The 27,345-nt window shown below is 38.5% G+C and overlaps 1 protein-coding gene across 6 annotated transcripts in view; it reads left to right on the top strand.

The window, feature by feature from the left end:
- The window catches only part of ST6GALNAC3 (ST6 N-acetylgalactosaminide alpha-2,6-sialyltransferase 3), a 220,681-nt gene extending 194,017 nt beyond the window's left edge, over window positions 1-26,664 (top strand). For 5 of the 6 annotated variants that reach the window (XM_038145005.1, XM_038145009.1, XM_038145007.1 and 2 more), the window contains 2 exons: window positions 16,653-16,760; window positions 18,951-26,664. In XM_038145005.1, the coding sequence (XP_038000933.1) occupies window positions 16,653-16,760; window positions 18,951-19,137 (295 nt within the window). In that variant the 3' untranslated portion in view covers window positions 19,138-26,664. The remainder of the gene's footprint in view (window positions 1-16,652; window positions 16,761-18,950) is intronic. The other variant, XM_038145006.1, reaches the window with a different exon arrangement.
- The last annotated feature ends 681 nt before the right edge of the window (window positions 26,665-27,345 follow it).

Raw genomic sequence — 27,345 nt, forward strand, 5'->3', positions numbered from 1 at the left:
TTAGGGAGGAGTGCTTTACTAAGGTCTTGTCTCAGGTTGGCACTAGTCTGTTGCATTTTATAATATTCAAATTGTGAGGGTTTATAGCCACAGTTCAGGTAAATAACAATGTCATGCCAGGTAAAAGATACAAAGAGGTGAATTGAATGATTTAATCATAGCTGAGTCTGCTACTCAGGCTCCTGGAGTGGCAAAGAAATTACCATTACAATGATGATCTTTGTACCTGAATACCAGGCATGTTTAATCCAGGCTGGAAAAGATCTGGTTCTGATAATTGTCTTTATAAGCACAGGGCCATTTTGAAGCTATTTACTTGTCCCAAATCACAAGATCAGATATTTTGCTTTCTCCTGGTAGGTTTATTTTTTCCAATCTCCTATTAATAGAAATTCTAGGAAGCTGCTTTACCAGGGCTCACAAATGCACACTCCTGGAGGGCCAAGATTCATGTTCCTGGCTGCACTGCTTTAAGACACAGCCACTTCCTGACTGGGCTGCCGCTGCTGTTGTGCTTCCATGGCCCAGGAGTTGGTCTAGTCTGGTTATTTTGCTCAGAGCAGGTTAGAGACCTGCACTGTGTGCTCCAGAACTGTGTGGGATCAACCACCTCCAGGTGTTTGGTGTTGACCAACAGCTGGAGCAGTAACATCCTGTACCCCCCAGTGCTGAGCTGACTGGGAATGGTACATGAGCTCAGCATAGACCCAGCTGAGCTGCACAGAGCTGGCTTTGTCCACCCCAGGTTTAGCTTTTCTGCTTGTTGATCATAATATTTGTCCTTACATACCTTTAGTAAAACTATGAGGGCTTGTTTATGTGCAGCATCAAACTGCTTTAAAAAGAACATGCTGCCAATGTAGATTTCACCTCTGGATTGCAGTGTGTTTTCCCATGGTTAATTTTCATGCATTCATGCAATTCAGAATCACATTTCATATGATTTATGCACTAGCAAACCAAGTTATCAAGAGGAGATAATCTTATATTTGTAATGCCTTCATCCCAGACTCTCTTCTTAAAGGGAAACTCCTGAAATCTGTAGGAAAGACAGCTTTAAAAAATGTTCCAGGGAGAAATGAGGTTTGAGTTATGTGCTCATTTACTGTGGTATTTGAGGACTGAGGGAGATGATATCTAGCATCTTTTCAAGCACTGCTCTGTGCAAAATACTTCCACTCCAGTTGCTTGTTTTCTCTTGGTTGCCTCTGTAAACTCTGTTTAAATGTTATGGAGTCTGCCTAGTCTACATTGTATTTTACAAGTTAGAGATGGACAACTCATTCCACAGTGGGGGAAAAAAAAACCAAACCACATGATTTCAAGCTAATCCTTTGCCTGCACTCAGAGAAATCAAATAAAAATACAAAGGTAGAAAAGAACAAAGCTTCTGTCAAGTTCAGAGAAGTGACAGCTCCCTGGTTGAAGAGCAGCTCTCTGGTAATACTTGTATAAGTAAATGGCAAACTTGAATTATCTCAATTGAAGATGTTCTCTCTTCTCCCTCCACACCTGTATTGTTATTTTCAAGCTTTTGAACAATTGCTGAAATCTATAAAATAGTTTCATTTATATTCTTTCCCCCACAAGTACATTTTTATTTCTTACATCCTCTTAGGAACAAACTGATGGAAAACAAAGTCATAATGTCACCACTAAAATCATTCAACGTTTACAAAGTGCGATCTTCTAATGTATAAACTGGTGTAACTCCGCTGCTTTGCCCTGTGAGGGTGAGGAATACCCTGATGGATGTGAGTGCAGTGTGCATCTGTGGTACCTGTAAATCAGCTGGTGCAGGCTGTGTGTGTTACATACCCATGCAGAGGCAGTGCATGACAAAGTGTGTAATAATGAATACTGCACAATGGAGGACGATTCTACACAGCATAAAGATAAAGGATAATGACATTGCTCTCAAATAACAAACCCCTGAGCAATGCTGGCAAACCTAGCAGGGGACATAAGACATCTTCATTGTTTCATGTGGTAATAATCTGTGCACGCACGTGGTTTTCATTATGATCCATGGATATGGAATATTATATGAGCAGTTCAAGAAGAAACCACCTGTTTATATTGAATGATTTCCATATGAATGGTTTAGGGTTCTGGGTTTTCTTGCTTTGCTTTTCTGAGATCTGCAATTTCTAATACTGGCTTCTTATCACAAACCTGCAGCCATACAACCTGATCTCATCAGATCAAACAAGTTAAATGGAGTCAGATCTGGTCAATACTTAGGTGAGCAGTTTCCAAGGTAATTCAAGATTGCATTGGGAAACTGCTCCATAGCAGTATTCCTCTCTTGCCAGCGTTGAACAAGACTCTCCCATATTTTTGGGGAGTTTGCTTGATACATGGTTCTTCATCCTCATCCTAAATTTTCCTCTACCATTGCCATCTGCAAGTGGCTACATTTGTCAGTGTGCATGTATTCTACTAAAAACCTTTTGTGATGAAAGGTACTACATAAGCTATGGTGCCAGCTCAGATTTTATATTTTGTATGTTATATGTTATATTAGCTTTGTGCAGCCCTGGTTTAGTAAAACCCAAAAAAAAGAGTTATTTTTAAAACACCATTTAGGTCAGCCTTTGACTGAAGAGTACAGAGCACTGTTTCCTTGTCAAAAATACTTGTGCCAAATCAGAAGAGCTGCCATTACACCTGTCAAAAGGACAAGATAAAGCATCATTTCTGTTATCATCTGTGAGATAAACAAGAATTATCATGTTTGGGGTCTTTTTATTTCTTCATAAGACATGATTTATTTGACTTACTGGACTTGAGGGGAGTGCAGGACCTGGACATTATATCTTGATGTTTTTGTTTGCTTTCCCTCTAGGCCAGCTGACGTAACATGTCTTTGTATTTGTGTGACACCTACAGTTCTACCTCCTGGAGAAAATGTAAGGGGTATCTGTGAATGAGAACTGTGTATTATAATAGCTAAGAGCTATGATAAAGAATACCAACTCACTTGTTCTCAGCAAGCTATAAGATAGCATCAGCACAAAATGTAACTAGAGGCTATCAAACCTATTGCCAGGAGAAAATGTAGATTAAATACAAATAAACACAAGGTACAAATGAAAGATCTGGCTTTATATATTATATAAGGCTTATATAATGAAAAAGAGGGAGCCCAATAAGCTTCTGTACTGTTTAATGCCATGCTCCAAAGACAAATAATACAGCTAAGTTTTCAAGGAATAAAAAATCATGCTTTTATTCTCTATTTTTTCCTGAATAATTAGCAAAGCCTTGCAACAGTTTCCTTTACTGAATGCACAGAATAGGACCTATGGAAAAAATAACCAAACTACTATTTGTGTGATCATAATTGTGACCATGTAATCACAACTGATTTTCTTGCTGTAAGACTATCGTGATCCACCATTGTGAAGGAAAACCACACCAGAAGTGAATTATGCTCTCTGCTATTATTTTGGGGATTCAATCCATATAGTGTGTCAAAATGCTGATGCCTGTGCTCTGAGAACTTCAGTGAACATACTTCTTTAGAGAAAACAGTAAAATGAAGAAGTCAACCATTCCTAAATCTCATGTATTTATATATTAAGCTGGGTGTGTACTCTCCTAGAAAGAACAAAGAAATGAAAACTCTCTTTGTTGGTGGTATTTCTTTCAGTTTGGAAAAATAAATAGTCTCCTCAATATTCTGAATACTTTGTAATATGCACTTTTGCACTATTTCCTTCTTCTGGTCCTATATGAGGATGCTCATTTCCAAAACCCTTAAAGCATAGACAAGTTTGATTATGACTTTTAAAATCGGATTTAGGTAAGGAAGTCCAATTTATACAAGCTTGGAGAGGTTTTGTTAATACCAAGCATATCTGACTATGCCTGTCTTTGTACCTTTGGAGGATTTCACATTGCCTAATATAATGTTCGTCATGGTTTTAATTTTTCCTCAGAATGGATCTCTTTTATGTCTGCTATTTACCATCCTTGCCAGAGTCACTGAGCACAAGAAATACAGTATCTACAAGATGCAGGAACTGCTTTCTTCCTTGCACTCATGTAATATGTAATGGATGGTTTTAAGAAAGGATCTTTACTCTGTGCTTTACCTATTCATGTGTAGGATTTTGATTTCATTTGAAATGAAAGGCGTAAACCTCAGGTCTAAAAACTAATAGAATTTCTGCATTTACCTGCTGATCCATAGCCTTTAGGTTAGATTGTGTGTCAGCCAGCAGTCAGCTTGTTGAATGAAGCAATACTTTAAAACTAAAATGAAAAGATTTCTGTTATATGTAGCCTGACACCAGATATGAAGGCAGATTTCTGCTGGCTTATTATTGGAAATATTTTCCAGTGCGTCTGATAAGCGAGACTGAACAAGCCCTAGGAAGTAGACCTAATCAGATAATGCTGACTTGCAGACCAGAAAAAAAGAGAAATGTATTTTCCTAAGTGCTATGCCTTCACTTGACAAGACTGAGGACAAAATGGTTGGTGTAATGGCAAAAGGCACTCAGAGAACAGGGAGTAAACTTGCTGCTTCCTGGGGGTGCCTGTTGTGTCTAAGCCTTTTCTCTTGTGTACCTTTATGGTCTGTGTCATGGGAGGTTTACATCTAAGTGCTTGAGTGCATTGGCATTCTGGAGATGGGGCATGTAGAAAGGACTGGGAGAACATCAGACTGGATCAGTTCCTCATTTTTCAGTGAGTCTAGGTATTTTTTTAGAACTTCAGAGGAAATAGACTTATGAGAGGGTCCTCCTGAAGGATCGAGTGCTGTGTTCTGCTCAGACTCTCAGTGCTGCAAATCCTTCCTGGAAATACACTTCAACACAGAGGATATCCACAGGGGAAGCAAATTCTCAATATGGTTACAGGACCTTCATGGTGTTGCCCGATTGAGGACAAAGGAGGGTCTTGTAGTCATTCTGAGAAGGAGTTCCCAAAGAACTGAAGCAGAAAGATTGCTTTGTTGTTTCCATGCCTAGGTGTGAAGTGGCCATTACCGCAGTTTGATAGTTAACACAGAAAATTATTTAATACAACTTCAGATTCTTCTGTGTCTTCAGATTGCATGTAGATAGTTATTATATCAAAGGCAAACATGGTGCTACATTAATATTGCATGACAAATGTGCATACTTTTATTTGTTGACCTGAAGACATTAAGAAAAAAATTGGTGGAAGATCCTCTTTATTCTGAGGGTTTTTTTAAAACAGCTCAGCTCTTGGTTTTGTACCTTAAATGTCTCTGCTCAGGGAAAAATGAATTTAATTGCATAAAACCTACTCTGCAATGATTTTTCCAGGGAAAAGATTAAAGTTTTAAATGGATTGAGTGTCCCTGTAAGTATATTCACATTCATACGTGTCTGGACTGAACATGCCATCAGTGGCTTCTGCTTTATTTTTCTTACTGTATATTTGGAATTCAAAATAACATTTATTTTGTGAGGCAGAAAATCAGTAGATCATTTAAGTTGTCCTACACTTTGTATAACCAATTGTAATTAGTATAATGTCTTTGTTGGCAAGGGCTTATCAGGCACATAGCATGAAGAGGCAAAGAAAGAGCTTTATAAAGAATGATGTTGTTTTGTAAAGCTAATTGTGACACTATCTCTGCTATTGCATGTGATTGAACTCTTAATTTTTAATGTGGTATTCCTTCCAGTAGTGTAGCTCCTACTGTTACTGGAGGTTCTCTGTAATGTAACCATAGGAGAGATTTTAGTCAGTTCTAGATTTTACAGTTTGGTGCCAAAATGATGTAGTCTAGACTTGAGTCAGCTAAATTGTGGCCAGTTGCAGTTTCTAGTTGTAATGAATTAACTTGTTTTAATGTTTGTTATGCAAATCTTGTAGATAAGAATTTAATTAACTGTGATGTCCTGAACTTTGGTGCCAGGGGAGCAGCCACAGGCTCCTCTGATGGGTCCTGTCCCATGTGTGGCCTTCAAGGAGCTGCTTGCCTGCACAATTCCTTGGTAACATTGCCAACTCTTAACTAGCTGATACTTGGGAATTGCTGAAAAGATGATGATACTAAGAGCAGTATAATGCGGAAGAGAAATCAGAGCATTTATTTGTAAAGCAAAGGACCACTGTCCCACTTCATGAATCCCACTTTACTTGTGCTCACTGTAAATATCATATTCCTGGTGCTAGCTGAAGTCTTCACCATTCTCGATACCTAGGCATTAGTTTAGACTGATAGTGAGCTGCCTAGATGATTAGTATGATGATTCTTGTGTTTATTATTCTCAAAAATCTGGGTTGCGAAATACTTGGAAAATTAACTAATTTGCTACTTCAGTTGATAGCAGAGAAGCCATAAAAATTCTGGTTTCGAGCATTTAACTGTCATTCTAATAAGTATGGAGATTTTTCTCGGAGCTTCCACTTGTATTATTAACCTCCTGTAGACTATTCAATGAATATTGGAATAATATATTCTGAAGTTGTCCAGTGTTGAAGAAACTGTTCAGGAGGATAGTAGGAAATCAGCTGTGACCCCTAGTTCCTCTTCCTATGAGCTTCTCTGTGGCAGTCTCCTGCTTTTCTGAACTGTTTGCTATACCATGCATTTTCTAAAGGCTGACATCTGAGAGAAGAACTTGTACCATTCTTGGTTCTGCCAAATATGTTTGCCTACAATCAAGGTGCTGCCTCCAGTGTAGGTATTTGAACCTGTGGCTGCAGGCATCTGGCCTTCAGAAGACCCTGCTGCATAAATGTAGATACTTTGGGGGAACAGAAGGGGAATGACAAAAGCTAATCCTGTGTGTCCTCAGGATTTGGGACCCTGTATTTTAAGTGAGGCTTTAATTAGACTTGAACCTCTTCTGCCCACAATGTGCATGAGCAAAAGATGCCCTTCAGAAAGCCACCTACTACGTAAGCCAAGCAGTGGAGGAGTTAGAGGAAGTTTCAGTAGCTCAGATGTGAGGATTATTTGATTATTTGCTTCTTTCTTGATATTTGGACAGAGATGAGTTAATTAAGAAAGCAGTGAAAGACTTCATCCATGTTGATGGAATATAGATAGTAGCAAGACCCTAATATAGATACCTATACCTATATATGTGTGTGTGCTTCATTAAAATGTATGTCAAAAAGGAAGAAAAAAGAAAAGGAAAGAGAAATATTTTGTTCCTTTTATACTTTAAGGAAAAGTTAATCTGGAGAAAGTTACAGTAGTAAAAGGGAAGGCAACATCTGTGTTAATTAGCAGTTAATCTTCAAAGCTTGACTGATGGGTTACTTTATGGCCTCTTGCAATTGAAATAAAATTCAGACCCACGCAAGTTCTATTTTTACCTCTTTTCTCCAGATCAGAATAATTTGTGTGGATTTAAGACTTCGTTTTTTGCTAAAAATATTGATGTTTCATAATCTAAAATGAACTTTTTGGTTACTGCAAATAGGCACTATTTGCAGTGTAGAGAAGAGCTCTGTGGCCCTGGATGCACTTCCAGAGAACGTGGCTCTATGATGTAGTGGTAGGGGTAAGGACAGGTACATTCTGCAAAGCTTCTGTTTCTCATAGGTATTTGACTGTTAAGCTCTTTGGTTCAAGAACTGCTTGTGTGTACAGAGCCTTGCACAGTGAGGATTCACAGTGCTACTGTAATGTAAATAATCAGTTAGTAAATTAGCAACAAAGTAGGAATGAATTTTAGAATACTTGGAAGCACTCTTCTGAATACCAGAGCTGGGAAGAGAAGCGTGGTTGATAGAGGAATGTGCACTGATGGAGGTCTAATCAGTGGAGTTTGAGTTCTCTTTCTCCTGTGAATATTATCTGTTCAGAAGTAAAACTTACATTTAACATTCTGGCCCATCCATAAGCTTCCTCTTTTTTTTTTTTTTTTTGTATGGGCATCCATCCTGGTAAAAAGCAAAGTTCTCAGATAAATGTAAAATGTGTGGAGAACAATGTAACATTGTCTTCCCTTCCATATCAATATCAAAGAGATATTTCTTGAACTATCACAATGGCTGCAGACTGTGGAAAATTTGAAAGGATGTCAGCTGATGTACATCAGTGTGGGTTCTGTCAGCTGAGTATCTGGTCCAGTGTTCTTCCCTCTTAAATTAACAGAGTTAGGGTACAATCTCGTGCTAGCTATTCTTTCATTTTCACCATAGCAATAAAACAAAATATCTTTTTAAAACCTTCTGCTCACATCCCAGTGTCACAGAAATAAAATGTACACCTTTACAAAGTTGTATCATGTTTTCAGTTTAAACATAAAAAAGACCCAACCTGAAAGAAAATGTTTCTGTGAAAAATTTAAGCTGCTTTCAGAGGTTAGATGAACTCCTTTCAGTATCTTGTATTGAGAAGGTAAGAGCTAATCAAGAAATTTCTTCTGTATTCTCCTACAATACATTTCACTAAAATATGCAGCTAGGAGTAGTGAGTGCCCTTTAATACCAAAAGAAAAGGGTGGGAAAGCCTCCTTAATTAAATCTCTTCAGGGATCCTGGATTAACTGCAGCTCTGTTTAGTTTATATCCTCCCTGCAGAAAAATGTGCAGACCCAAGACAGCAAATATTGATTTAAATGGAGATGCAGGGAAAAGGCCCTGTTGCCTTTTTTCTTCCACTTGGCACAGTTTTTAGTTTTGATTCATTTTTGGTTACAAAGGATGAAAATCTAAATCCTTCTCTACTCCCTTTCACGCTGTGTGAAAATATTGAACCAGGACTCAGCAAACTGGATGCAGCTACTGGTGAAGAGAAGAGCACATAAAGCTGCCCTACAGACGTCTGTGGCACCAGCCCTGAAACCTGTGCCAGGCTTTCAGCTGTCACTCCCTTTGTCACAGCCACCAGGGATGGCAGTAAGTCTTCAGCCCAGCGTAGTCCAGTAAGAGGTGGGGAACAGTGGGACAGGGTTACACCATGGTGCCACAACCAGGGAAATTTTGGCATCACTCCCTCTTTGATTCAACCACTGTGAACGTAAGTAATTGTCCTGTGGAGCAAGTGCTCTGCTGCCATTGACCAGAGGAGATGCATTTCCTGATAAAGTCTTACTGAGCTTGGAATGAATTTTACTCAGCTAATTTTTGAAAAGAAAAATGGCTGTGTAAAGATGCCAACAGTTTAGCCCCCAAACCTGCTTACGTGAATTTAGTTTTTCTTCATTCTAAATGTAATTGCATATTTATAATGGGTGCCGTTTCTGTGCATCCTGTCCTGTTTAAACATACATTTTGTTCATCAGCAAAATCCAAGTGCAAATGGAGATGTGTGGAGCCATGCACTTCTCTTTCTGCACGGTGCAGCTGCAGTAGATCGAGGTTGTTTGTGATTGTGCATAAACTGCTCGACTGCAGACCCCAGGGGACAAGTGCAACCCAGGCACTCAGAAAAGGCATCTTCTGCTGATAATTTGAGTGCAGGCAACGGCATGGGCTGTGGCTCCAACCACAGCCTGTACTTAAGAAAGAGAAATAAAGAATCTTGACTCAACAGAAATCAAGAAAATATGTATTTCTGGAAACAGAAGGATTAGGGAAGAGTGGGGAAAGAAAACAGTTTGAAATTGGGATTTACTGTTCTGTAAAGTTTGCACCAAGACTGCAGTTCTTACCTGAAGACTCAGTGCAACCTGTAGAAGCCCAGTAGCTCTAAGAAATTCATCTACCAATTTGTGTTCTCTACAGGGGATGCCATTCGTCTTGAAGAGATTAGCACAGGTTTGAGAATGCATGAGAATCACCTTGAAGTAATATATATGTGGAATATATAGGCTGGAGGGCAGAGTTTACAAATATAATTCTTTAGTCTTGTTTCTCTTCTGTGTGCTTTGCACCAAGCTGGACCTCTGTGATCACCCTTGATAAACAGGAGTTCTGCTTTTCTTCTTTGAGCTCAGCAGCAGAGGTGTCTGAAGGAGCCCTCTCTGCCTGAGTGAAGTAACTTCCTTGTCTCTTTGCCTGAGTTCAGAACTAAACTGAGATGCATTGAAGTCAAGTCAAGGAATCAGAAATAAGGAAACTACAGAACCTTGGACAGCAGAAGTCAATTTTCTCAGGCTGCTGCCTTGGTCTTTTTCCTCTTTGTTTCAGGTTTCCATGAGTGTATTGAATAGACAAAGAAAGAAATGAAACAAATTAGAAAAATGTACACAACACAAAGATTGGAAATAAATCCATAAATTAAATACCCAAGCAGATGCCTCAGCTATTTCCATACTTGTAGTAACAGACAAGTCCTTATTTCTAATGTTGATTTTGCCTGTCTTGCCCAAAATAATAAGTTAATAGTAAGTCAAATAGTTTTGGTGTTTTTTAAATTAGATGCCATTAAATACAAAGCCATCATTTCTCTGCTTCTTTTTGTGATCATAAGTATCCTTCCTGTCCTTTATTCAATGCCATTTTGACATGGAGTTTATTAATTGTTACATCTCTTTTTAAATCAGAGTGTGGGAGGAGATTCTTGTGGGCCAGTTTGTGACCTAGGAGTAGCCTTTACTGCAGGTTTATAGCAATCTCAACTGACATGGACTCTTGTCCCCGTGTTTCATTGGTGCAGTATTAACATAAACAGAAAGCAAATATTTCTGGAGATTAATTGAACAGTATGCCACCCAACTGTAGCTTATTTTCAGGATTCACAATAGGGATGATCTGCCAAGAGTTTGGGCTGGCTGGAGTGCATCGCTTCTCCATACTCAGGTACAGTCACTGCCTGAATCTGGAATGTGATCTGTGCTGTCCATAATGCATTCCACGTGTTTAAGCTTTGCATAAAACTATACATGATGGCTAATAAAACATCTGTCCATGTCTAAATGTTTCGCTTTTCAGAATGACCTGAAGCAGGATGTGTGAGACAGTCTGTTCACTGCTAGAGGAGCACGGCTGTTCATTATTAGATGTCCTGCACCATTATGCAATACAAAGCAAACGTGTGTGTACATTCGCACACACACACATACAAAAGAATGAATAATTATGATAAATGGCTGCCTAACAGGTATCTTTATAATGCAGAAATAGCAACCATTTTTGCCAGGTAAAATCAATTCTCTGTGCTTGCATCTTCTTTGCTGTTCTTGTGCTCTTTTTACTTCAGAAAGCATGTAATGAAATAATTAGCAACAAAGTACCATGTCTTAGAGAAAACAGAAATAAATCCAGGCTAGGGCAGATATTCTTCAGGATTTAGAGTCTTGCCCTTCCCCTGTACCAAAGGTGCTTCCTTTACTCCTCTCAAATAAACAGCTCTCTGGCAAGAGAAGTGTGTGTGCTCCTCAGGGGAGAGGTGAGAGCCTTGCTGTTCTCTCAGTGGTGGGTGCATTTTTCTGCCAACTCATTCCAATCTGTCATTTAGAAACCTACATCTGATGTGAAGAGAAAGGCATAGACCAGAATTGTGACTTGGGGAATGTGGGTGTTTAATTTGGCAAAGCAGAAGAGTTTCACAGCAGCTGTACTCAGAGGAGCTTCCTCAGGGGGGAAAAAAAAAGAAAAAAAAAAGAGAGAAGTCTCAGTCAACATAAGTAAAATGGTGGCATTAATTTGCTTAGTATACAATTGAGCAGTGGCTCACCAGTATGCACTGACAGATAAATTTCCCTGTATTTTCAGTTGTAAGGCAATATACCGTGATTCAGCAATGCAAAACCCCAGAGAAACCCAGGGAGAAGAAGAGGTGATTGTCTTTAACAAGGGAGTGCAGAGGAGACTTGTACCTTCTACCCTCATTCCCAGGGACCCGTCACAGATGAGGCAGACACAGGGCAGGTGACAGATTGCCAGGCAAAACCAGAATACCCTGACCCCCTCCCAGAAGATTAATGGTCTCTTGATGCACCACAGATACAAGTACCAGAGACAATTCTACCTGAACATAGTCTAAGTTAATTCTGACATATTTTTGAAAATATTTCTGTTTATTTTGAATCATTTTAACAAACCTTTGTGTTAGAAGGGTATCTCACATTATAAAGCCTCTATTCTGTGTATTAAAGGTCTCTTAGTTTGTTTAGACCAATACTCTTATTTAGCCTTACTTATTAATCAAGAGGCCTGACAAGCTGCTGCAAGTAAAGCTGCTGCTGATTCAGTAATTTGGTAGGAGAGTCATCTGAGGATTAGATTCTATAAACAGCCTTTATGAAAGGATATATTTTTTTGTCAATTAATTGGCCTGGAGAATTTTGTCATTTCAATCTGTCACTGTTGAATTTTACTTTACTGCAATATTTTGGAATTAAGTTAAAAAGGGAAAGTGTCTATCTAATGCTTTTGGCAAGCTGTTAATTAATAGCTTTTTGAAGTACTAAATTTCCTTGGTTTTATCTTAATTAACGCTCTTAATTGACCTTCTGTGATCTCTAGTTTCTCCCAAAAGAATTAATAAATAGACTTCTAAGTTCTTTTCTGCAATCAGATTGACATGCAATTGCTTGTGTAGACATCTTCTCTGCCTTCACAAACGTTTTTTTCATTTTTATTTTTTACCACTGAAGTCCCCACTGGAAATTACAGTCCATTGAACCATAGAACTAAAATTGATTGTGCACATAAAAAATCCTGGAACAATTGAATGAAGAAAAGAACTTCCTGGAATTTTGTACTAAAATCAGAACTCAAGTGACAACAAAACTTTTACTCGATTTGAACTCACCTGCCCTGGATCACCCAGAAAATATTTTATGTTCTTCCATTTACCCCCAGTGACAGGAAGAATGAGTTTTTCCTTCATTTAGCCTACATCAAAGCACGGTTCTAGATGTCAAAGAAGATGAATTTCAGTTGCCAACATTTTTAGGGTGTATTCTCTATTCCATCTTCTTTATATCAATTTCTTATTCTTTTTTTGAAATAGTGGAAAGTTAAAGCTGAAGGGCCCTGTCTAATTGCTTTTATTTTAAATTAAATTTTAATCAAGCTTTATGTGTCATATATTACAACTCTAGCAATCCTAAAAGTCCATTTTACTATTTTCTTCTGAAATATAGAATGCAAGTCTCTTTTGTAACATTTTGTGAGAAACTATAGTCAGTGCTTTCTGCTGGAGTTTATGGAAGGCATTACTAAAAATGCAAATTCTATGTTTTGAGACTTGAAACTTTCAAGTAACTATTAATCTTGGAGCTTACTTTTATATTCTGAGATTAAATAATGACATTTTAAGCACTTAAACCTTCACTAAGAGAAAGATAAGCAAGCATGTACTTCGTTTCAGGCATTTAAACTAAGTTGATTCTACTGGTCTTTTCATGTCTTTAATGTTAAGCATATGCCTATGTACTTTTCTGAAATGGTGGATGGTATTTAGCAGAGTGAATTGCAACCTATAACTATCATTTCTTTAGGAATACTAATAAAGTAGGAAGTATGCAAAATAAGGGTTCATTTTTACGGTAAACAAAGTAACTTTTTGTGAGCATTGCCTTTTTATTGCCGCATGCAGCTGTAAATCATGTCTTGAAAGCAAAGCCATCTTTTTAAAAGTGTATTTTGAAAAACAGTGCATTATTTTCTCCTGAGCTGCCAAGACAATTTGCTGTCCAGATCTGGTACCCCATTAATTTTATACAATGAAAAAAGTCTCTCTGAGCCACAGGAAACAATTTTGGGATTGTTGCACATACATATATCACAACAGATCTGCCTGCTGTAGTTCTGCAGATGATGTTTAACAAACTCCTGTTTACTCTATTTTGGGATTAATATCCTCCTTCCCCCAGACTTGTGCAGTTACATAGCCTTATGCTACACATAAATGGAGGATTTTTTTATTTCCTGTGTGTAAAATTTGAAATTTGAGTGCAATTACAGTAACAAGAGGAGCTCTTTTTCTAATGAGTCTCAAAACCCCCTGACCAAGAAACATGTAGAACTCTCCTGTAGAGAGGGAAATTGAGTGCACAGTGTTAGCATAATAGCAAGGGCTGAGACATTGCTTTGCACTACAGTTTTATGGGATGATATTTTAAAAGGTATTCAGAGATTTATGGCTTTTTAGAGACAACTAAAATTGTTTTTGCATTTCTAATATAGCTTTCATTAGAATTTTGAAAGCATGTTTATGGTATCAGATTGAATTCTAAGGCGTTACCATATCATCCAGAATCTCCACTTAAGTATATTCCCTCGTATCCCTGTGTATCTTCAGAGGAAAAAATGGGATGAATATAAGTGCTTTGGTTTAAAGTATATAATCTGTATTCTGTCATGTACTTCATCTCCCAGGGAAGGTACCTGGGAACTTGCGCTGCTGTTTTTATTTATCCTGCCAGTGCAGTATATAGATGAGAGGACTAAGGTCCAATGGTGTTAAAACAAGACATGAAATATTGATTAATTCTTTCTTAAAATTCCTTTTTCCTCCTGAGTATAGCAAATTTCAGATGCTGCTGTCAATATAGTGCTCTCCAATAAACCTCCATTATCGGAAGAGTCCTGATCTTCATCGTGTTCTTATAAATGGTTATTATGATTCTAAAATGCTTTGAAAGCTCAAGGCCAGTGTTTTCCTGGTGCAAGAGCGAAAAGCAAGTTAGAAGCAATGCAGCCTTTTATCATGGCAGAATGTTATTTTGAAATAACATGAATTGGATTGGGAATTCTCCCTGCTAGACAGTAGCAGAACATTCTGGTTGAAGAGATGAAGATCCTGATGGGGCAGATAAACAGCTGTACACTTTCGTGGCTATAAAGGTGTCAAAAAAGCAGCACAATTACAGTTGGTTTCCACCTAATGAAACACGGGTGTTTGACACCCTGCCTTTAGTTTCCACTTGTCGTTCTTCAGTTTAAGTTAACCCTTTATTTATTATTTCCAGTATGATCTTTACAAAGCAGCTAAACAGATACTTATCTGTTTCCCCAAGGGAAAGGGTATTTCAGGAAAGTCAGGGATAGAAGTTCACACCAGCTCAACCATGAAGGAGGACATACATGGGCAAGGAAGAGAATATTTAACTACTTTCAGTGTTCTTGGACTCAGCTCTGGGAATTGAGGCAATAGTTTTTCACTAAAAAAACCAAAGGTTTATTTAAACTGGAGTGTACTGGAGTTTCTTTAGGAACATAAACCTCTTGGAGCTTTTCTAGTATCCATAATAAAAGGTATTACACAGAGAAGGAATTTGAATCTCAGACCTGTATGGGACAGGTAATTGTCATGATAAAGGTTGTACAACTACTCTTTCACCTATTATCTTAAGTATTATTTAGTTCAGTTTGAGCAAGGATGTAACACAGAATCTGTGCCAAAACCACTGATTGCTATAGTGATGCAGGAGGAGGGAGGCAGGAGACTGGAGTACATTCTTGCTTTGAACCAGGAAAAAACAGCTGAGGTTGGTTCTTCTGTCTCACAGGGAAGTTGGGGCTTATAGGCTGGGCAAATTGCTACAGGGTTTGTTTTTTTTTTTTCCCACATGAAAATTTTATTCCTACCCCAGGATGAAAATGTTTTCAGAAGATTTTCTTGGTGGCAATAACTGATTTGCACATAGGCTTACTTGGGATTTCTTTTACAGCAAAACTTAATAGTGTGCAAACGTTAGGCTGCTTTAACTTAGGATTGAGAACAGACCCAAAAGTTAAGAGCTTACAGCTGTGGCAGAAAGCTCATATATCCCCTCCTCTCACTCACAGCAAGCTTTATTAAGGTGCTCTGTTAAGATGGTTTTGTGAGTTTTGTGGTATCTTTCTTTGGAAATGGGGCATTTAAAAATAATTTAAAGATAATTATTTTCACTGATTTCAGTCAAACTGAAAGCAATACATGGACAAAGCTGGACTCCAACCAGTTCACAATCAGCAAGGGGTGAGTGTGCTCTCCCTACTGGTGAGCTGTGAAAGCAGTGAGTCTTGTATGCCCAGGTTACCTGGGTAACTCCATCGACTCCCAGTCCCCCATTGGTAACATTTGTGTGAGCAGAGCCAACAGGATTTGGTTTGTGGTTAACAATGCAGGTGTTTGCTCAAACAACCAGTCTGTGAGCCAAATCCTTACACATGTAATTTTTCTCACTGGTGCAGGTAATACTTCTGGGCTGGTTGAATATATCTAGTCATTTGAGCAAAGACTGTCAGTCTGGGCACTATCCTCTTGTGCTTTTCTCTCTGCTATAGTTTGAGGAATGATAACACAAAATTAGGTAAAGGGATATGCACAGAATTTTGGTTTTCAGAACCTTGTATTAAATGGTTTTGTACAAAAATATCCTTGGAAGTTTCATTACTGTGTGAATTTTCAGGTTGAGGATAGCCCACTGCAGATTAAGATTTTGCTTGCAGAAGAAGATGGTGCCTACTCACATGAGCACAACACACATTCCACAGTACTTTCTGTTTTGGTAAACTTTATCTAATCTTACAAAGTCCACTAATTGCTGTCTTTTAGATGTGAAAATAAATAATTTTCTGTTTTACTGGAGATGCATTGTTTGACTTCAGATATTTAATTTTCTTTTTTTTCCTGTGGACAATCGCTGGAGGCCCCAAGCTGGGAAGAATGAGAGCATATCTATAAATAATTCAAAGTAATTGTATGGTTTTGACAGATTGTCAAGCTGCTTAATGCCTTTTTTTCCCAGGCAGTAGATTGTATTTCTTTGATCAAGTGTTGATAATTTCTCATTGCAATTTGTTTTGTGTATGTTGTATTTTTACAGAGTCCAGTCAGGTTCATATCTCAGCACGGGTTGGTTCACCTTAATTTTGGCCATGGATGCCTGCTATGGAATTCACGTCTATGGGATGATAAATGACACCTACTGCAAGTAAGATCATAGAAAATTATTTTCATGCATCTACAATTCTGATGTCTTGTCAAAATTTCACAATTGATTTTAATACCATAAATCCAAAAAATGGATCAGGCAGTCATTTCCCAGTGTTTTGCATTGATGTGACACTATTGTCAGCATATTCACTCCTGATATGGCATGTGCTGTTGATAAAATAAAAACATTTACAAAATCTAACATCAGATGTCATAAGGAGCTATTTTTAATCAAAGATCTTTTGCAGTTTCTGAATTAGCTGGAAACAAAGTATGCTCATATTCTTTTGATAAAATGCACTTGCTTCCATTGCTAAAACAAATCTATAGAGGAAAAAACTAATACATTGTTTTCTGAATACCGAATACACCTGGAAGTGAAATAAAATTATTAGCCCAGGATCAGTTACCTGAAATTACATTTCACTACAATTGAGCAACATACTTGAACTTTTCTCGGTTATGTATGGCTTGTTTTGAGTAGTAGAGGGTTCTAATTAGATCATAAAACAAGTCCTGTGAGCTTTATCACCATAAACTGATATAAATTCCAACCAACTACTGTTGGTGACCTTACAGTGACAGTGGATTAATTCTATGGTCAGAAGTATAACTCTAAACACAAGTTTAAAAGTCCAAGTTAAATACTTTAATCTACTGTGTATGGTAGAAAAATATCAAATGAAACTATTCCTAATTGATTCAGAAAAGCAGGAAATGTCATGAACAATGTATGGTACATGTTTTCTTCTGTACCTAAGCCGGTCCAAGTCCTGCATGTAACCAGTCCAGTGCATCATGAGCTCCTAAAGTCGAGCCTTTGTGCAGATTCGCACTCCAAATTCTGTGTCACTCCAGTGCGAGACTCATTCCTGGCAGAACCTAAAAAATGTCACAAACAACAGAATTTGAGTCACAGCTGTTTAATTAGGATATCTTAACACTAGAGGCTGACTTTTTAGAACTTGCAGATCTCACTGATTGAGTCATCCAGATGGAATGAACAGAATGAACATATGTTGTTCTTTGTTTATGAAAACACACAGTAGGCACCGTGGGATGAGGGGTGACAGGACTGAGGTTGTCCTCCGAGAGCTCAGCCGAGCTGGCATTGCATAGCCCTGGTGTAAAACCAGTCAACAGCATGATAGCACTGCTGGCAGCACAGAAGGATGTCCCCTTTAAGCTGTGATTCTGGATTACCCACTTAAATTGGATGTTACTCTTATAACTGCCCTGTTCAGCCAGTTCAAGAACCAGTTCCAACAGCTGGAACTATCCAGTGAGAAGACTTTGCTTAGGGAGGGAGCCTTGTGGGCTGAGTTATCACAGGTTAAACAAAATGTGCAGTGCCTGTAGGAGCCAGCCCATCGGCTTCTCACTGACTGGTAAGATCAGTGGATGCTGAGAGATACACTGAGCTTCTTCTGCCTTAGGAAAACTCCTAGAAATTGTGATGTAATGAAAGCCCTTACAGTTTAATAAAGGAGTTCAAGTGCTGACACGTGGACAGGATTTCAGATCATTCATAGAATTGTTTAGGTTGGAAAAGATCTTGATGATCATGGAGTTCAGTCGTTAACCCAGCACTGCCAAGTCTGCACTAAACTGTCCCAAGTGCCACATTTGCACGTTTTTTAAATACATCCAGGGCTGGTGAGTCACCCACTTCCCTGGGCAGCCTGTTCCAGTGCTTGACAACCTTTTTGGTGAAGAAATTTTTCCAAATATCCAATTTGAACCTCCAGTGGTGCAGTTTGAAGCAATCATGTCCTGTCACTTGTTCCTTGGGAGAAGAGACCAACCCTCTCCTCATTACAACCCCCCTTCAAGCAGTTGTAAAGAGTAAAGGAAGCTCTGGAGGGACCTTTCTCCAGGATGAAGATTCCCAGCTCCCTCAGTTGTTCCTGGTGGGAGTGGTGCTCCAGACCCCTCTCTGGCTCTATTGTCCTTCTCTGCACTCAGTCCAGCACCTCAGTGTCTGTCTTGTAGTGAGAGGCACAAAACTGAACACGGGATTTGAGGTGTGGCCTCAGCAATGCTGAGAACAGGGCACAGTCACTGCCCTGCTCCCGCTGGCCACACTATTGCTGATCCAAGCCAGGATGCTTGTATCTTGTATTCAGGTGTATTATATATTTATGTTTTTCTTGAAAATAGTACCAAAGGATATCTTTCTTCTCCCTAGGTCAGAAGGCTTTCGCAAAGTTCCCTACCACTATTACGAGCCAGGAAGAGATGAGTGTGAGGAATACTTTCTCCATGAAAATGCTCCATATGGAGGCCACAGGTTTATCACAGAAAAAAAAGTATTTGCTAAGTGGGCCAAGAAGCACACAATAATATTTACACATCCCAACTGGACAGTGTCTTGATACTGGTTTACTTAACTCTCCTTTAACAGCATATTACAAAAATGTCTCAGTTTACAATAGTTTTGCTTACATCTGGCTGGCCTTTCTCAGCCTAGGTAACACTAAACTAAAAACCAGAAGACAAAGAGGGTGGTGGTTCAGCTGTTAAGCAAAATTAATCATCTGTGGAAGGCGGACACATTGTTTGTTATTTCTTAGGGTTTTAATCCACACTATGCACTTTATACTTTAACTGGATTTTACTTCAAGGCAGGAGCAGTTAAAGACAGATGAGATTTCCAGTATATACAGGTGCACACAGAGAGCATGGTGGTCCTTTCAAAATTGTCCATCATCTCAGATATTTAAAATTATTATTTGTAGCTCATTTTCTGTACAAAAGCACTAGTTCTATTTGTGGTATCAGTAGAAATTTTCAACAAGAGAAATGTGAGGAAAAATACAGACCTCCAAGGTCCAGGAGTGAGTAAATTTTAAAAAACACCACCTGAATATATTGATACACAGTGTATTGTGAGCACTTGCATATATGGTAAAATTAGAGATGAGCTAAGCATGGTTCTTAAACTGTACCCAACTGTTGAATGAGAAGATATTACTACTCAAGACTGCTGATTAATTCATAACTTCTGAAATGCAGCTTCCTTCCACCTTGGTCAGTCTGCACCATCTGGGACTGTGTAGTTTGTGCTTTTTGAAGCTGTTGTCCCACACTTCAGCTCCAGCAGAATGGCACTTGGCAAAGATTGTATTTTGCAGCCCATGATAAACCTTTGGCTGTTGTACCAAGCCTGCTGTCAGTACCCAAGCTGGTGAGTGTAAAGTTGTCTCATTAATATCTCCATTTACTCCAGTTGTGCATTTGACTTGCTCCAATGTCCAAATAACAGTATTTTGACAGTATTTCCCATGCAGCCATCATAATTTATTTTAGATTTCCAGTTTCTCCATCTTTAAAACAAGGGTAGTATCTATCTACCTCACAAGAGAGTTGTGAGGACTAATTTAATTTAATTTAAAGCACTTTCCTGATGCAGAATGCTCCAGATCGTTTATTCTTAACACAAAAACAGTGGTACCTGTCATTTATTCTTGTCTGTTGGGTATTTGAAGAAAATGACAGTGTGTCTGGCTCTGATGGCAAATTGTTCTGTGCATCCGCTTTCCTACTGAGGATAATTTGTAATACTGAGTTCTATCAGCTTGCATTGCATCAGATGAAGTTGAAAGAACTCCCCATCTCACAGTATTATCTGCACATTAAAATGCAGTTCAAGAATCTTAAAATATACTCATCTCTAGTTTAAGTATGTATTTCCAAGCTTACTGTCATGGAAAGTTTTCAACTGCAGCAGACTCATTTGTAATATGACCATAATTCAGATACACATGTGAGTTTTATTTAAACTGTATTTAAACTAATGCTTTAATTTTAGAATGTGTTTTATGAATATTTTAACATCGAGAATGTCAGATTCAACACTGTAATAGCCAATACTGTGAACACTTGAAGGAATTATGTGTGGAACACGTCACAAAGGGTTTACTCACACTACTTAAACATTAACCAACAGGAGACTTTGTATGCTTTTGTAAATCAAGAAAAGGGGAAAGTAAAAAACTATTTTTACATGTAAATATTTGTATACTGACTATTTCCTATTGTATATTTGTATATATAAATCTATATTTTATATGTTCATTGCATATATATTCTCTCATCAACAGTTCCAACTCACAGGATAAGGGAGGAAATCTCTTCATCAGTATTCCTCCTCCTGATCATTGGTTTCTTGTTCCTGTTGGTAGGTGATTCCAGGGTATCATTTCTGTTGCCCCTTCTATTTTCCACCATAAATGCAGCTCTCTGATTTTATTTTTTTATGTAGCTCAGCTTTCACTGCTTTCTTTAGTACTCTAAGTATTCATTCTGGTTGTCAGACAAAGGCTGGGGCCATGCTTATGATCTTGGAGAAACATCTGTATTCAAACACAGGCTTTGTCCCAGGTTTCTGGCATGACTTTATGTCTCACCTTCCTGTTTAGAAAAGAAGAACAATAGTATTTTCCTACTCCCTTTCTTGTCTGACTTTCTTGAGATGTTGAGATGAGTATTCCCATTTTCAACTTATTTGTATAACACTTTGAAGAAAAGGTGGCCTAAGTGTGTGAAAATTACAGGCAGTGCTGTGACATACAAGTAATTAAAAGTTGCTGTTTCTTGTACCTGGAGTTTAAATCAGTTGTATGCTGATACAACATGGGATGAAATCAAAAGGGGAAAAAAGGGTCATGGTTGGAAGAAGAGCTGTAGTAGAAAACCCAGATTTATCACCATGCATCTGTTCAGTTCACATGGGTGGCTGTATATATGGAAAGGTAATAAAAATTGTAAGGTAGGATTTGAAAAATTCAGGACATACAGAATATGGGAGAATGTTCCACACATTTTACAGGGCAGCCTGGGAAATCCTATCATTCCCATGAGGGAAGAGGAACTGCAAGGAAGTTCAATTCAGCCAATTGAACTTGCATTTAGAAGGTTTCTGGGTTAATAAAAAACTGCTGTGAAAGTGCTGCACATGGAATTTGTTTGGACTGGACAGACTTCCATGGAAGTGTCCTCATGAAGCAGAGTGTTTGTCCCCCTGGGTGTTTCTCCCCAGTGAGCATAAGGATTCTGCCTGAGTCTGTTCTCCTGGTTTTTAAGCTTGAGAAAGTTTTTAAGATGATTAATACTTGCCAATTCACCATAAACGTGTTGTAAAATATGTGCTTCATTCTGAAGCTCTTTGAAGAGTGCTTTCATGCTGCATGAAACACTGTCACAAAGGATAGCTAAGAAAAATACAGCTCTAAGAACATCTAAGTGTACACAAAATTGAGAACACAATTAGAGTTTGGGTGTCACAGAGCAGAGTAAAGGTGTTACTCTCTGCCTGGATTTGCACTTAGAGCAGATCCACGTTAGAAACATTGCAGCAAGGCTTCATTCATACTAGAAAAAATGAACATCAGTTCCCTTATTTAAATGAGCCTGTCTTTAGCATAAGTTAAATGCATATTTACATGATTTTTATTACATGAGTAAGTAACTGTGACCACTGTATTGAAGATGATTCTACAAAGAAATTACTTGGTTGAAATCTGTTAAAAACCAGCTGTGGTACTAAAGAAAGAATGTCAGTACTTGGATGTGTATAAGCGATCTTGGTGGTTCACCTTCTGAGAGCAGTTAAGAAATCAGCTGAGAATCACTTATTAATTCTTTAAGATAAAACTACTACAGTTTACCTGAATGTAATCATATCCTAATTGCTTATTCATTCGAGCAGTCCTCTTTTAATCAACTACTCACGAGTATAAAACAAGCAGGGAGTTTACCTGCGGATTTCAAAATGCATTTTCACGTTGCTGATAATAGAGGAATGCTCAAAAATAGTTTGGCCTTTTTTTTGCCATCAGTGAGCTGAGTAGTCATCAAAAGTTTCTTCTAAAATGTAGGGAGGATTTAAATAAACTTTTTTTTTTTTAAAGAGGGGGAGGCATAAAAAAGGCATAATGGCTTGGTTGTAATAAACATTTAAATGTAAATATACTTTATGTTTTATGTTGCATTACCTTCTGACTTTTTGTTTTCAAAGTAGAAAGTTTTAAATAGGAGCAGAAAATTTAATTTAAATTTTTTTTTGACTGGCTAATTACTATTCATAGATAATTGACTGAATAAAATAGTGTTGTTTTTTCTTTCCAAACTGACATAACAGACATCATCCCAACATTTTCATCCCTATTAGATGTCCAGATCACATCCTTCTGCTTATACCAAGGCCTCTTCTCAGAAAGAAAAAAATTAGTTTTTATATCCAGCCAAATTCCCTTTCCATCTGGGCTGGGAGGCTCCATCTGCAGACTGCTCCTATCAGTTACATCAGTAAATGGGGAGGACTTATGGAGAGCTCTACATAGGAGCAGATGGTGTTCCAACTTCTAAAAAATGCCCCTAAAGTGCTTTAGGCAAGGAGTACCCATTGATCTCTCTTGGAAATTCTTTACTAAAGTGTTCAGTTTCTTCAAATGCCTTTAGCTCCTGTGTAGAATACTTGTCCTACTCTCTTGAGTAGGAATTATCAGCAGTGGGAAAGCCATGCCCTTTACAGGAGAAAATGGAGGCAAATTCTGTGTTGTTAAATATTTGCACATAAACACCACCAGGGATGAAGAAGTCAGCCTGACACAAGTTATCTGAACACTCACTGATTTAGCAATCTCTGAGGACTCTCTTCAAAACTGATGGAAGTGGCTTTGGCAAGTTCATGAATACAGCACCTACCCCAGTAAAATCCTTGCACTCCTTGGTGCCAGGGTAAGCAGTGTTTTGTCTGGGAAGTACCAAAGCACAAAATGCTTTGCAGAACTAATAAAGAGAAGCCCATCCAATTCTTGGAGGGCTGATGCTGATGGTCTTCCATTATTCACCTGGGAAGTAGGACCTCACACAAACATAGCTGGCAGCAGAGCACAGATGCTCAACCAGAAGACATGTCCAGGTAAGTAAGAATTCAGTAAGTAATCCCTTGTGAATTATACTTGGCTGATGCTCTTAGTAAGCAGAAAATCAGAAGCACGTTACATATTGATGCTTAGAATTTGCTGTCTTTTTTTTTCTGCATGTATGTCAGAAATAGTGTGTCTCTAGTTGTGCTGAAACAAGCCTGGGGTGTGTTCATGATGAACCTTAGGGTACCCACAAGAGTGAACCTTGGTGCTCGCACAGGAGCTGTCTGTGGCCATTGTGATGTACTGTGAGCAACAGTCACGTATTTACTAATAAAAGTCCTGTTTTTCCTGACTATATTTAGCTCCTTTGGGGAGGAAACGTATCATTTTCAACAGATGTGTTTCATTCTGTTCCTTCTTTCCTGAGAGGGTGCACAGGGATGAAACTTAACCAGAGAGGAGTGAAGCCAGCCACCAGATTGATATATATTTTTCTGGCTATTGCTGTGATGTGTATAGCTAAAGTCATAGGGAAGGGGGAAGCTTTTTGTAAACCTTGTCTGGTATAATCTACAGAAGATTGTCTGTTCTGGATTACAGTCTTCTAGGCAAACTGTCTAAAAGGAGCTGAAGGAGAAAGAAAAGGTCTCTCTCCATTGAAAGACAGGACTTCAGTGGAAGCCATACTAACATGTGTGGCACACCTGGGCCTGCTCCCCCAGCTTTTGTAGGTCCCCACCCAGCTGCAGCTTTGGGCCCTTTCCAGCCCCAGTGGAGGAGAATTCTCCATCTGACTTAGGCAGCCTGTGATCTGCACAAAGCCTGCCCATCCTCCCCTTCTGGGGACCAGCAAAGTGCTGGATCTGCCCTGGGGCTGCAGTGTCACAGCAGGGACACGCTTCCCAGTCAGCAGCGTGATTTGCTTGGGGCACAGTCTCACCTCAGGTGCTGTACTCAGTTTCTTGGAATATGATAGGAAAGATATCACTGGGTTTTTTTTCATGTTTGTATTACTAACTCACAAAGAGTTACTGTTTTATGGGTGTCTTAAACAGCTGATTTCGTGTCTTTTTTTTGCATTGCTTGCTGCTATTTCTGGGAGTTCCTCAAAATATGCGGCTGTCAACATCTGCCACTGCTGTTTTGATTTACTGGAAAGAGTCTGTAAACTTGAACTAATGCATGTTCTTGCCATGTATTATGCATGATAGCATGGTACACATTTTATTCTCCACTATAATAAATAATTTAACTTTCGTGTAAACTTAGTTCAAGCAGCAGAAGTAGTACTTTTTCTCATATCATGAGTTGCCCAGAGCACTTTGCTGGAGCTCTGTAAATGCCATTAGCAGCTGGCAGCAAATAAACTGTTGAAACCAGCCAGGAAATAATTACTAAATTTGACATTTTTCACTGAAATATCCACAGAAATAGTTCAGCTTGCTTTTGTGAACCTGCTCTGGCATTCACAACTACAATTCTATGTTCTGTTCTAAGGAAATCTCACATTCTGAGTGTAACTTGGGAATGACTTTTTTGACACAGATGTTGTTGAGAGGTTAGGAGGGCAATGATCCCAAAGTTTTTTTATTTACGCGAGTATCTTTTTAATGGGAATTAAACATGTAGAAGATTGGCTAAGATGCCTGCAGAGTTTTTAATAATTTTGCTACTGAAAATAGTATTTCTGAAGATGGTTGCTACTGAAAATAGTATTTCTGAAGATGGTTGAAGGAAAAACAAATTGTGTGCTCACTGCTCTTTTGGCTGATCACCTGCACCCCTCTCATACACAGACTCTGCAAACACATTGAGTGTCTGCAAACACAATGGGTGTCTGTAGGGAAGGTCTCTTTTTTGTCAGGTAGGGGCAAGTAAGAACAACTAAGACTAATCTACATGGTAAATACAGCTTATAGTACTTGTTGATTAATGTTTGTTCTGTGTATTTCCAAAGCCTGTGTCTGTGTTAGCAAAGAATTAGCTTAGCTGGATAGGATCTGTAGCCTGAAACTGTTGGTGCTAAGGACCTGATCTCCACACTTACCTCTAGTTTGATCCCAGGGGCTGAAGGCCCCTAGTGATTGGAGCCCTTCCATTGCTTCCATCCAGAAGGAATCAGGTGCACATGCTCAGGAACACTCCATCATGCAAACTAAAGCTCATTAAATGAGGCCACTGTACTGCATTGTCCCATAGGAAAGTGGAATTCCTGATAGACCATCTTATAACTCAGGCTTTGCAAGGCTATTTTTTTCCATGGGTATTTTTCTTTCAAATTTGAGATCTGATTCCTTCTGTCAGATCATGGGAATCAAGGGCTCCTGATTCTTCCTAAATTTACCATCAAAATGTGCTCCATAAATCAGGAGTGTGATGTAGGACAGAGTGATGCAACATGGGTACAGCATAGTAAGTGCTTTGTTTGATGAAGAGTTAATGTGATTCTGCTCATGGATGTAATTTTATCCTGAACATGCTGGGTGCTTGCTAATGCATGCATTGTTTTTATATACTGCAAGACACATAAAAATTCCCTTAATCATTTTCGCAGGGTAATTTTGTTCTTGTGGCCTTCCAGTTGTATCTGTATATGTGTGCATATATGCATTTATATACAGTGTGCAAGCATTCTTCTGTTCTTAGAAAGTTGCTACTATATGCTGCTAACACGAACTTTTTAGGTGGTTCATGTTACACAGTTTATTACTTGTATTCTTTGGTTGCCTTTTGTAATGCTGACAAGTGTATTGATAGCAGATACCACTGTAGACTGAGAAAAACTTTCATACCATTTATACTTAACTTTGTATGTTTTGCCATGTTTTTTTTGCTATATGTTACTTAGTTTTTGCTCCCATTTGGAGAATGTGCTTCTGTGTATTTGCAAAATTGTGCCTGGATTATTTTAAAACATAAATAAATGTATACAATTTTCCAATTGTCTGACATAATTTATGCATGATTTTGTGCAAAACACTTTTATTCTTGTTTATGTATATGCCACTATAATAATATCTATCAGTTCACTGAACCCAAGGAAACAAAGATATTTTTTCTTATAAGTGTTGGAATAAATCATATATAATATCTATATAATATATATATTTATAAAATAATTATAAATATAAATCAGCTGTACACACTTTAAAGACATTTTAAGGCATCTGCCATAAAAATATTCAGTAATGCTGGGTAAAGTCAGCCACAAAACCTACAGTTGCAATAACTCATTATTGTATTTCTGTATGTAAAAACACATTGCAGGCACAAATGCACACTGTGGAAAGGGTCCATTGGATCCTGGTCATAAAGGGCGCGTCCTTGCCAGAGCGTAGTGGTCTCTGGGGTAAAACCACTGAAACCCCAGGAGTGGACACTGAGCACATGCTTGAGAGCTGTGTAAGTTAGAAGGGCTGGGGAAGAGATCACATTTCAGGAAAAGGTGCAAACCTCTACTTGCAACTACAGTGTTGACAGGAGTGTGAGGGGGACCTACATAACTTCTGTTCTCCTGTGGACCCCATGGTGCTAAGGGAGGAAGGGAACTAGAACTCATTCAGCCTCTGGTGTCTAACTTTGCTATTTTCCTGTTCCCAGCTAAGAACATGATTAACAAGCAACAGCTTTGATCTGTAAATCTTAACTTGGTCTGTATGTGCTGAAGTAAACATATGTAGAGTAGCTGGGTTTGTGAAAGGACGGGAG

The sequence above is a fragment of the Motacilla alba genome, chromosome 8 (assembly GCF_015832195.1).
Source record: "Motacilla alba alba isolate MOTALB_02 chromosome 8, Motacilla_alba_V1.0_pri, whole genome shotgun sequence".
Lineage (NCBI taxonomy): Eukaryota > Metazoa > Chordata > Aves > Passeriformes > Motacillidae > Motacilla > Motacilla alba.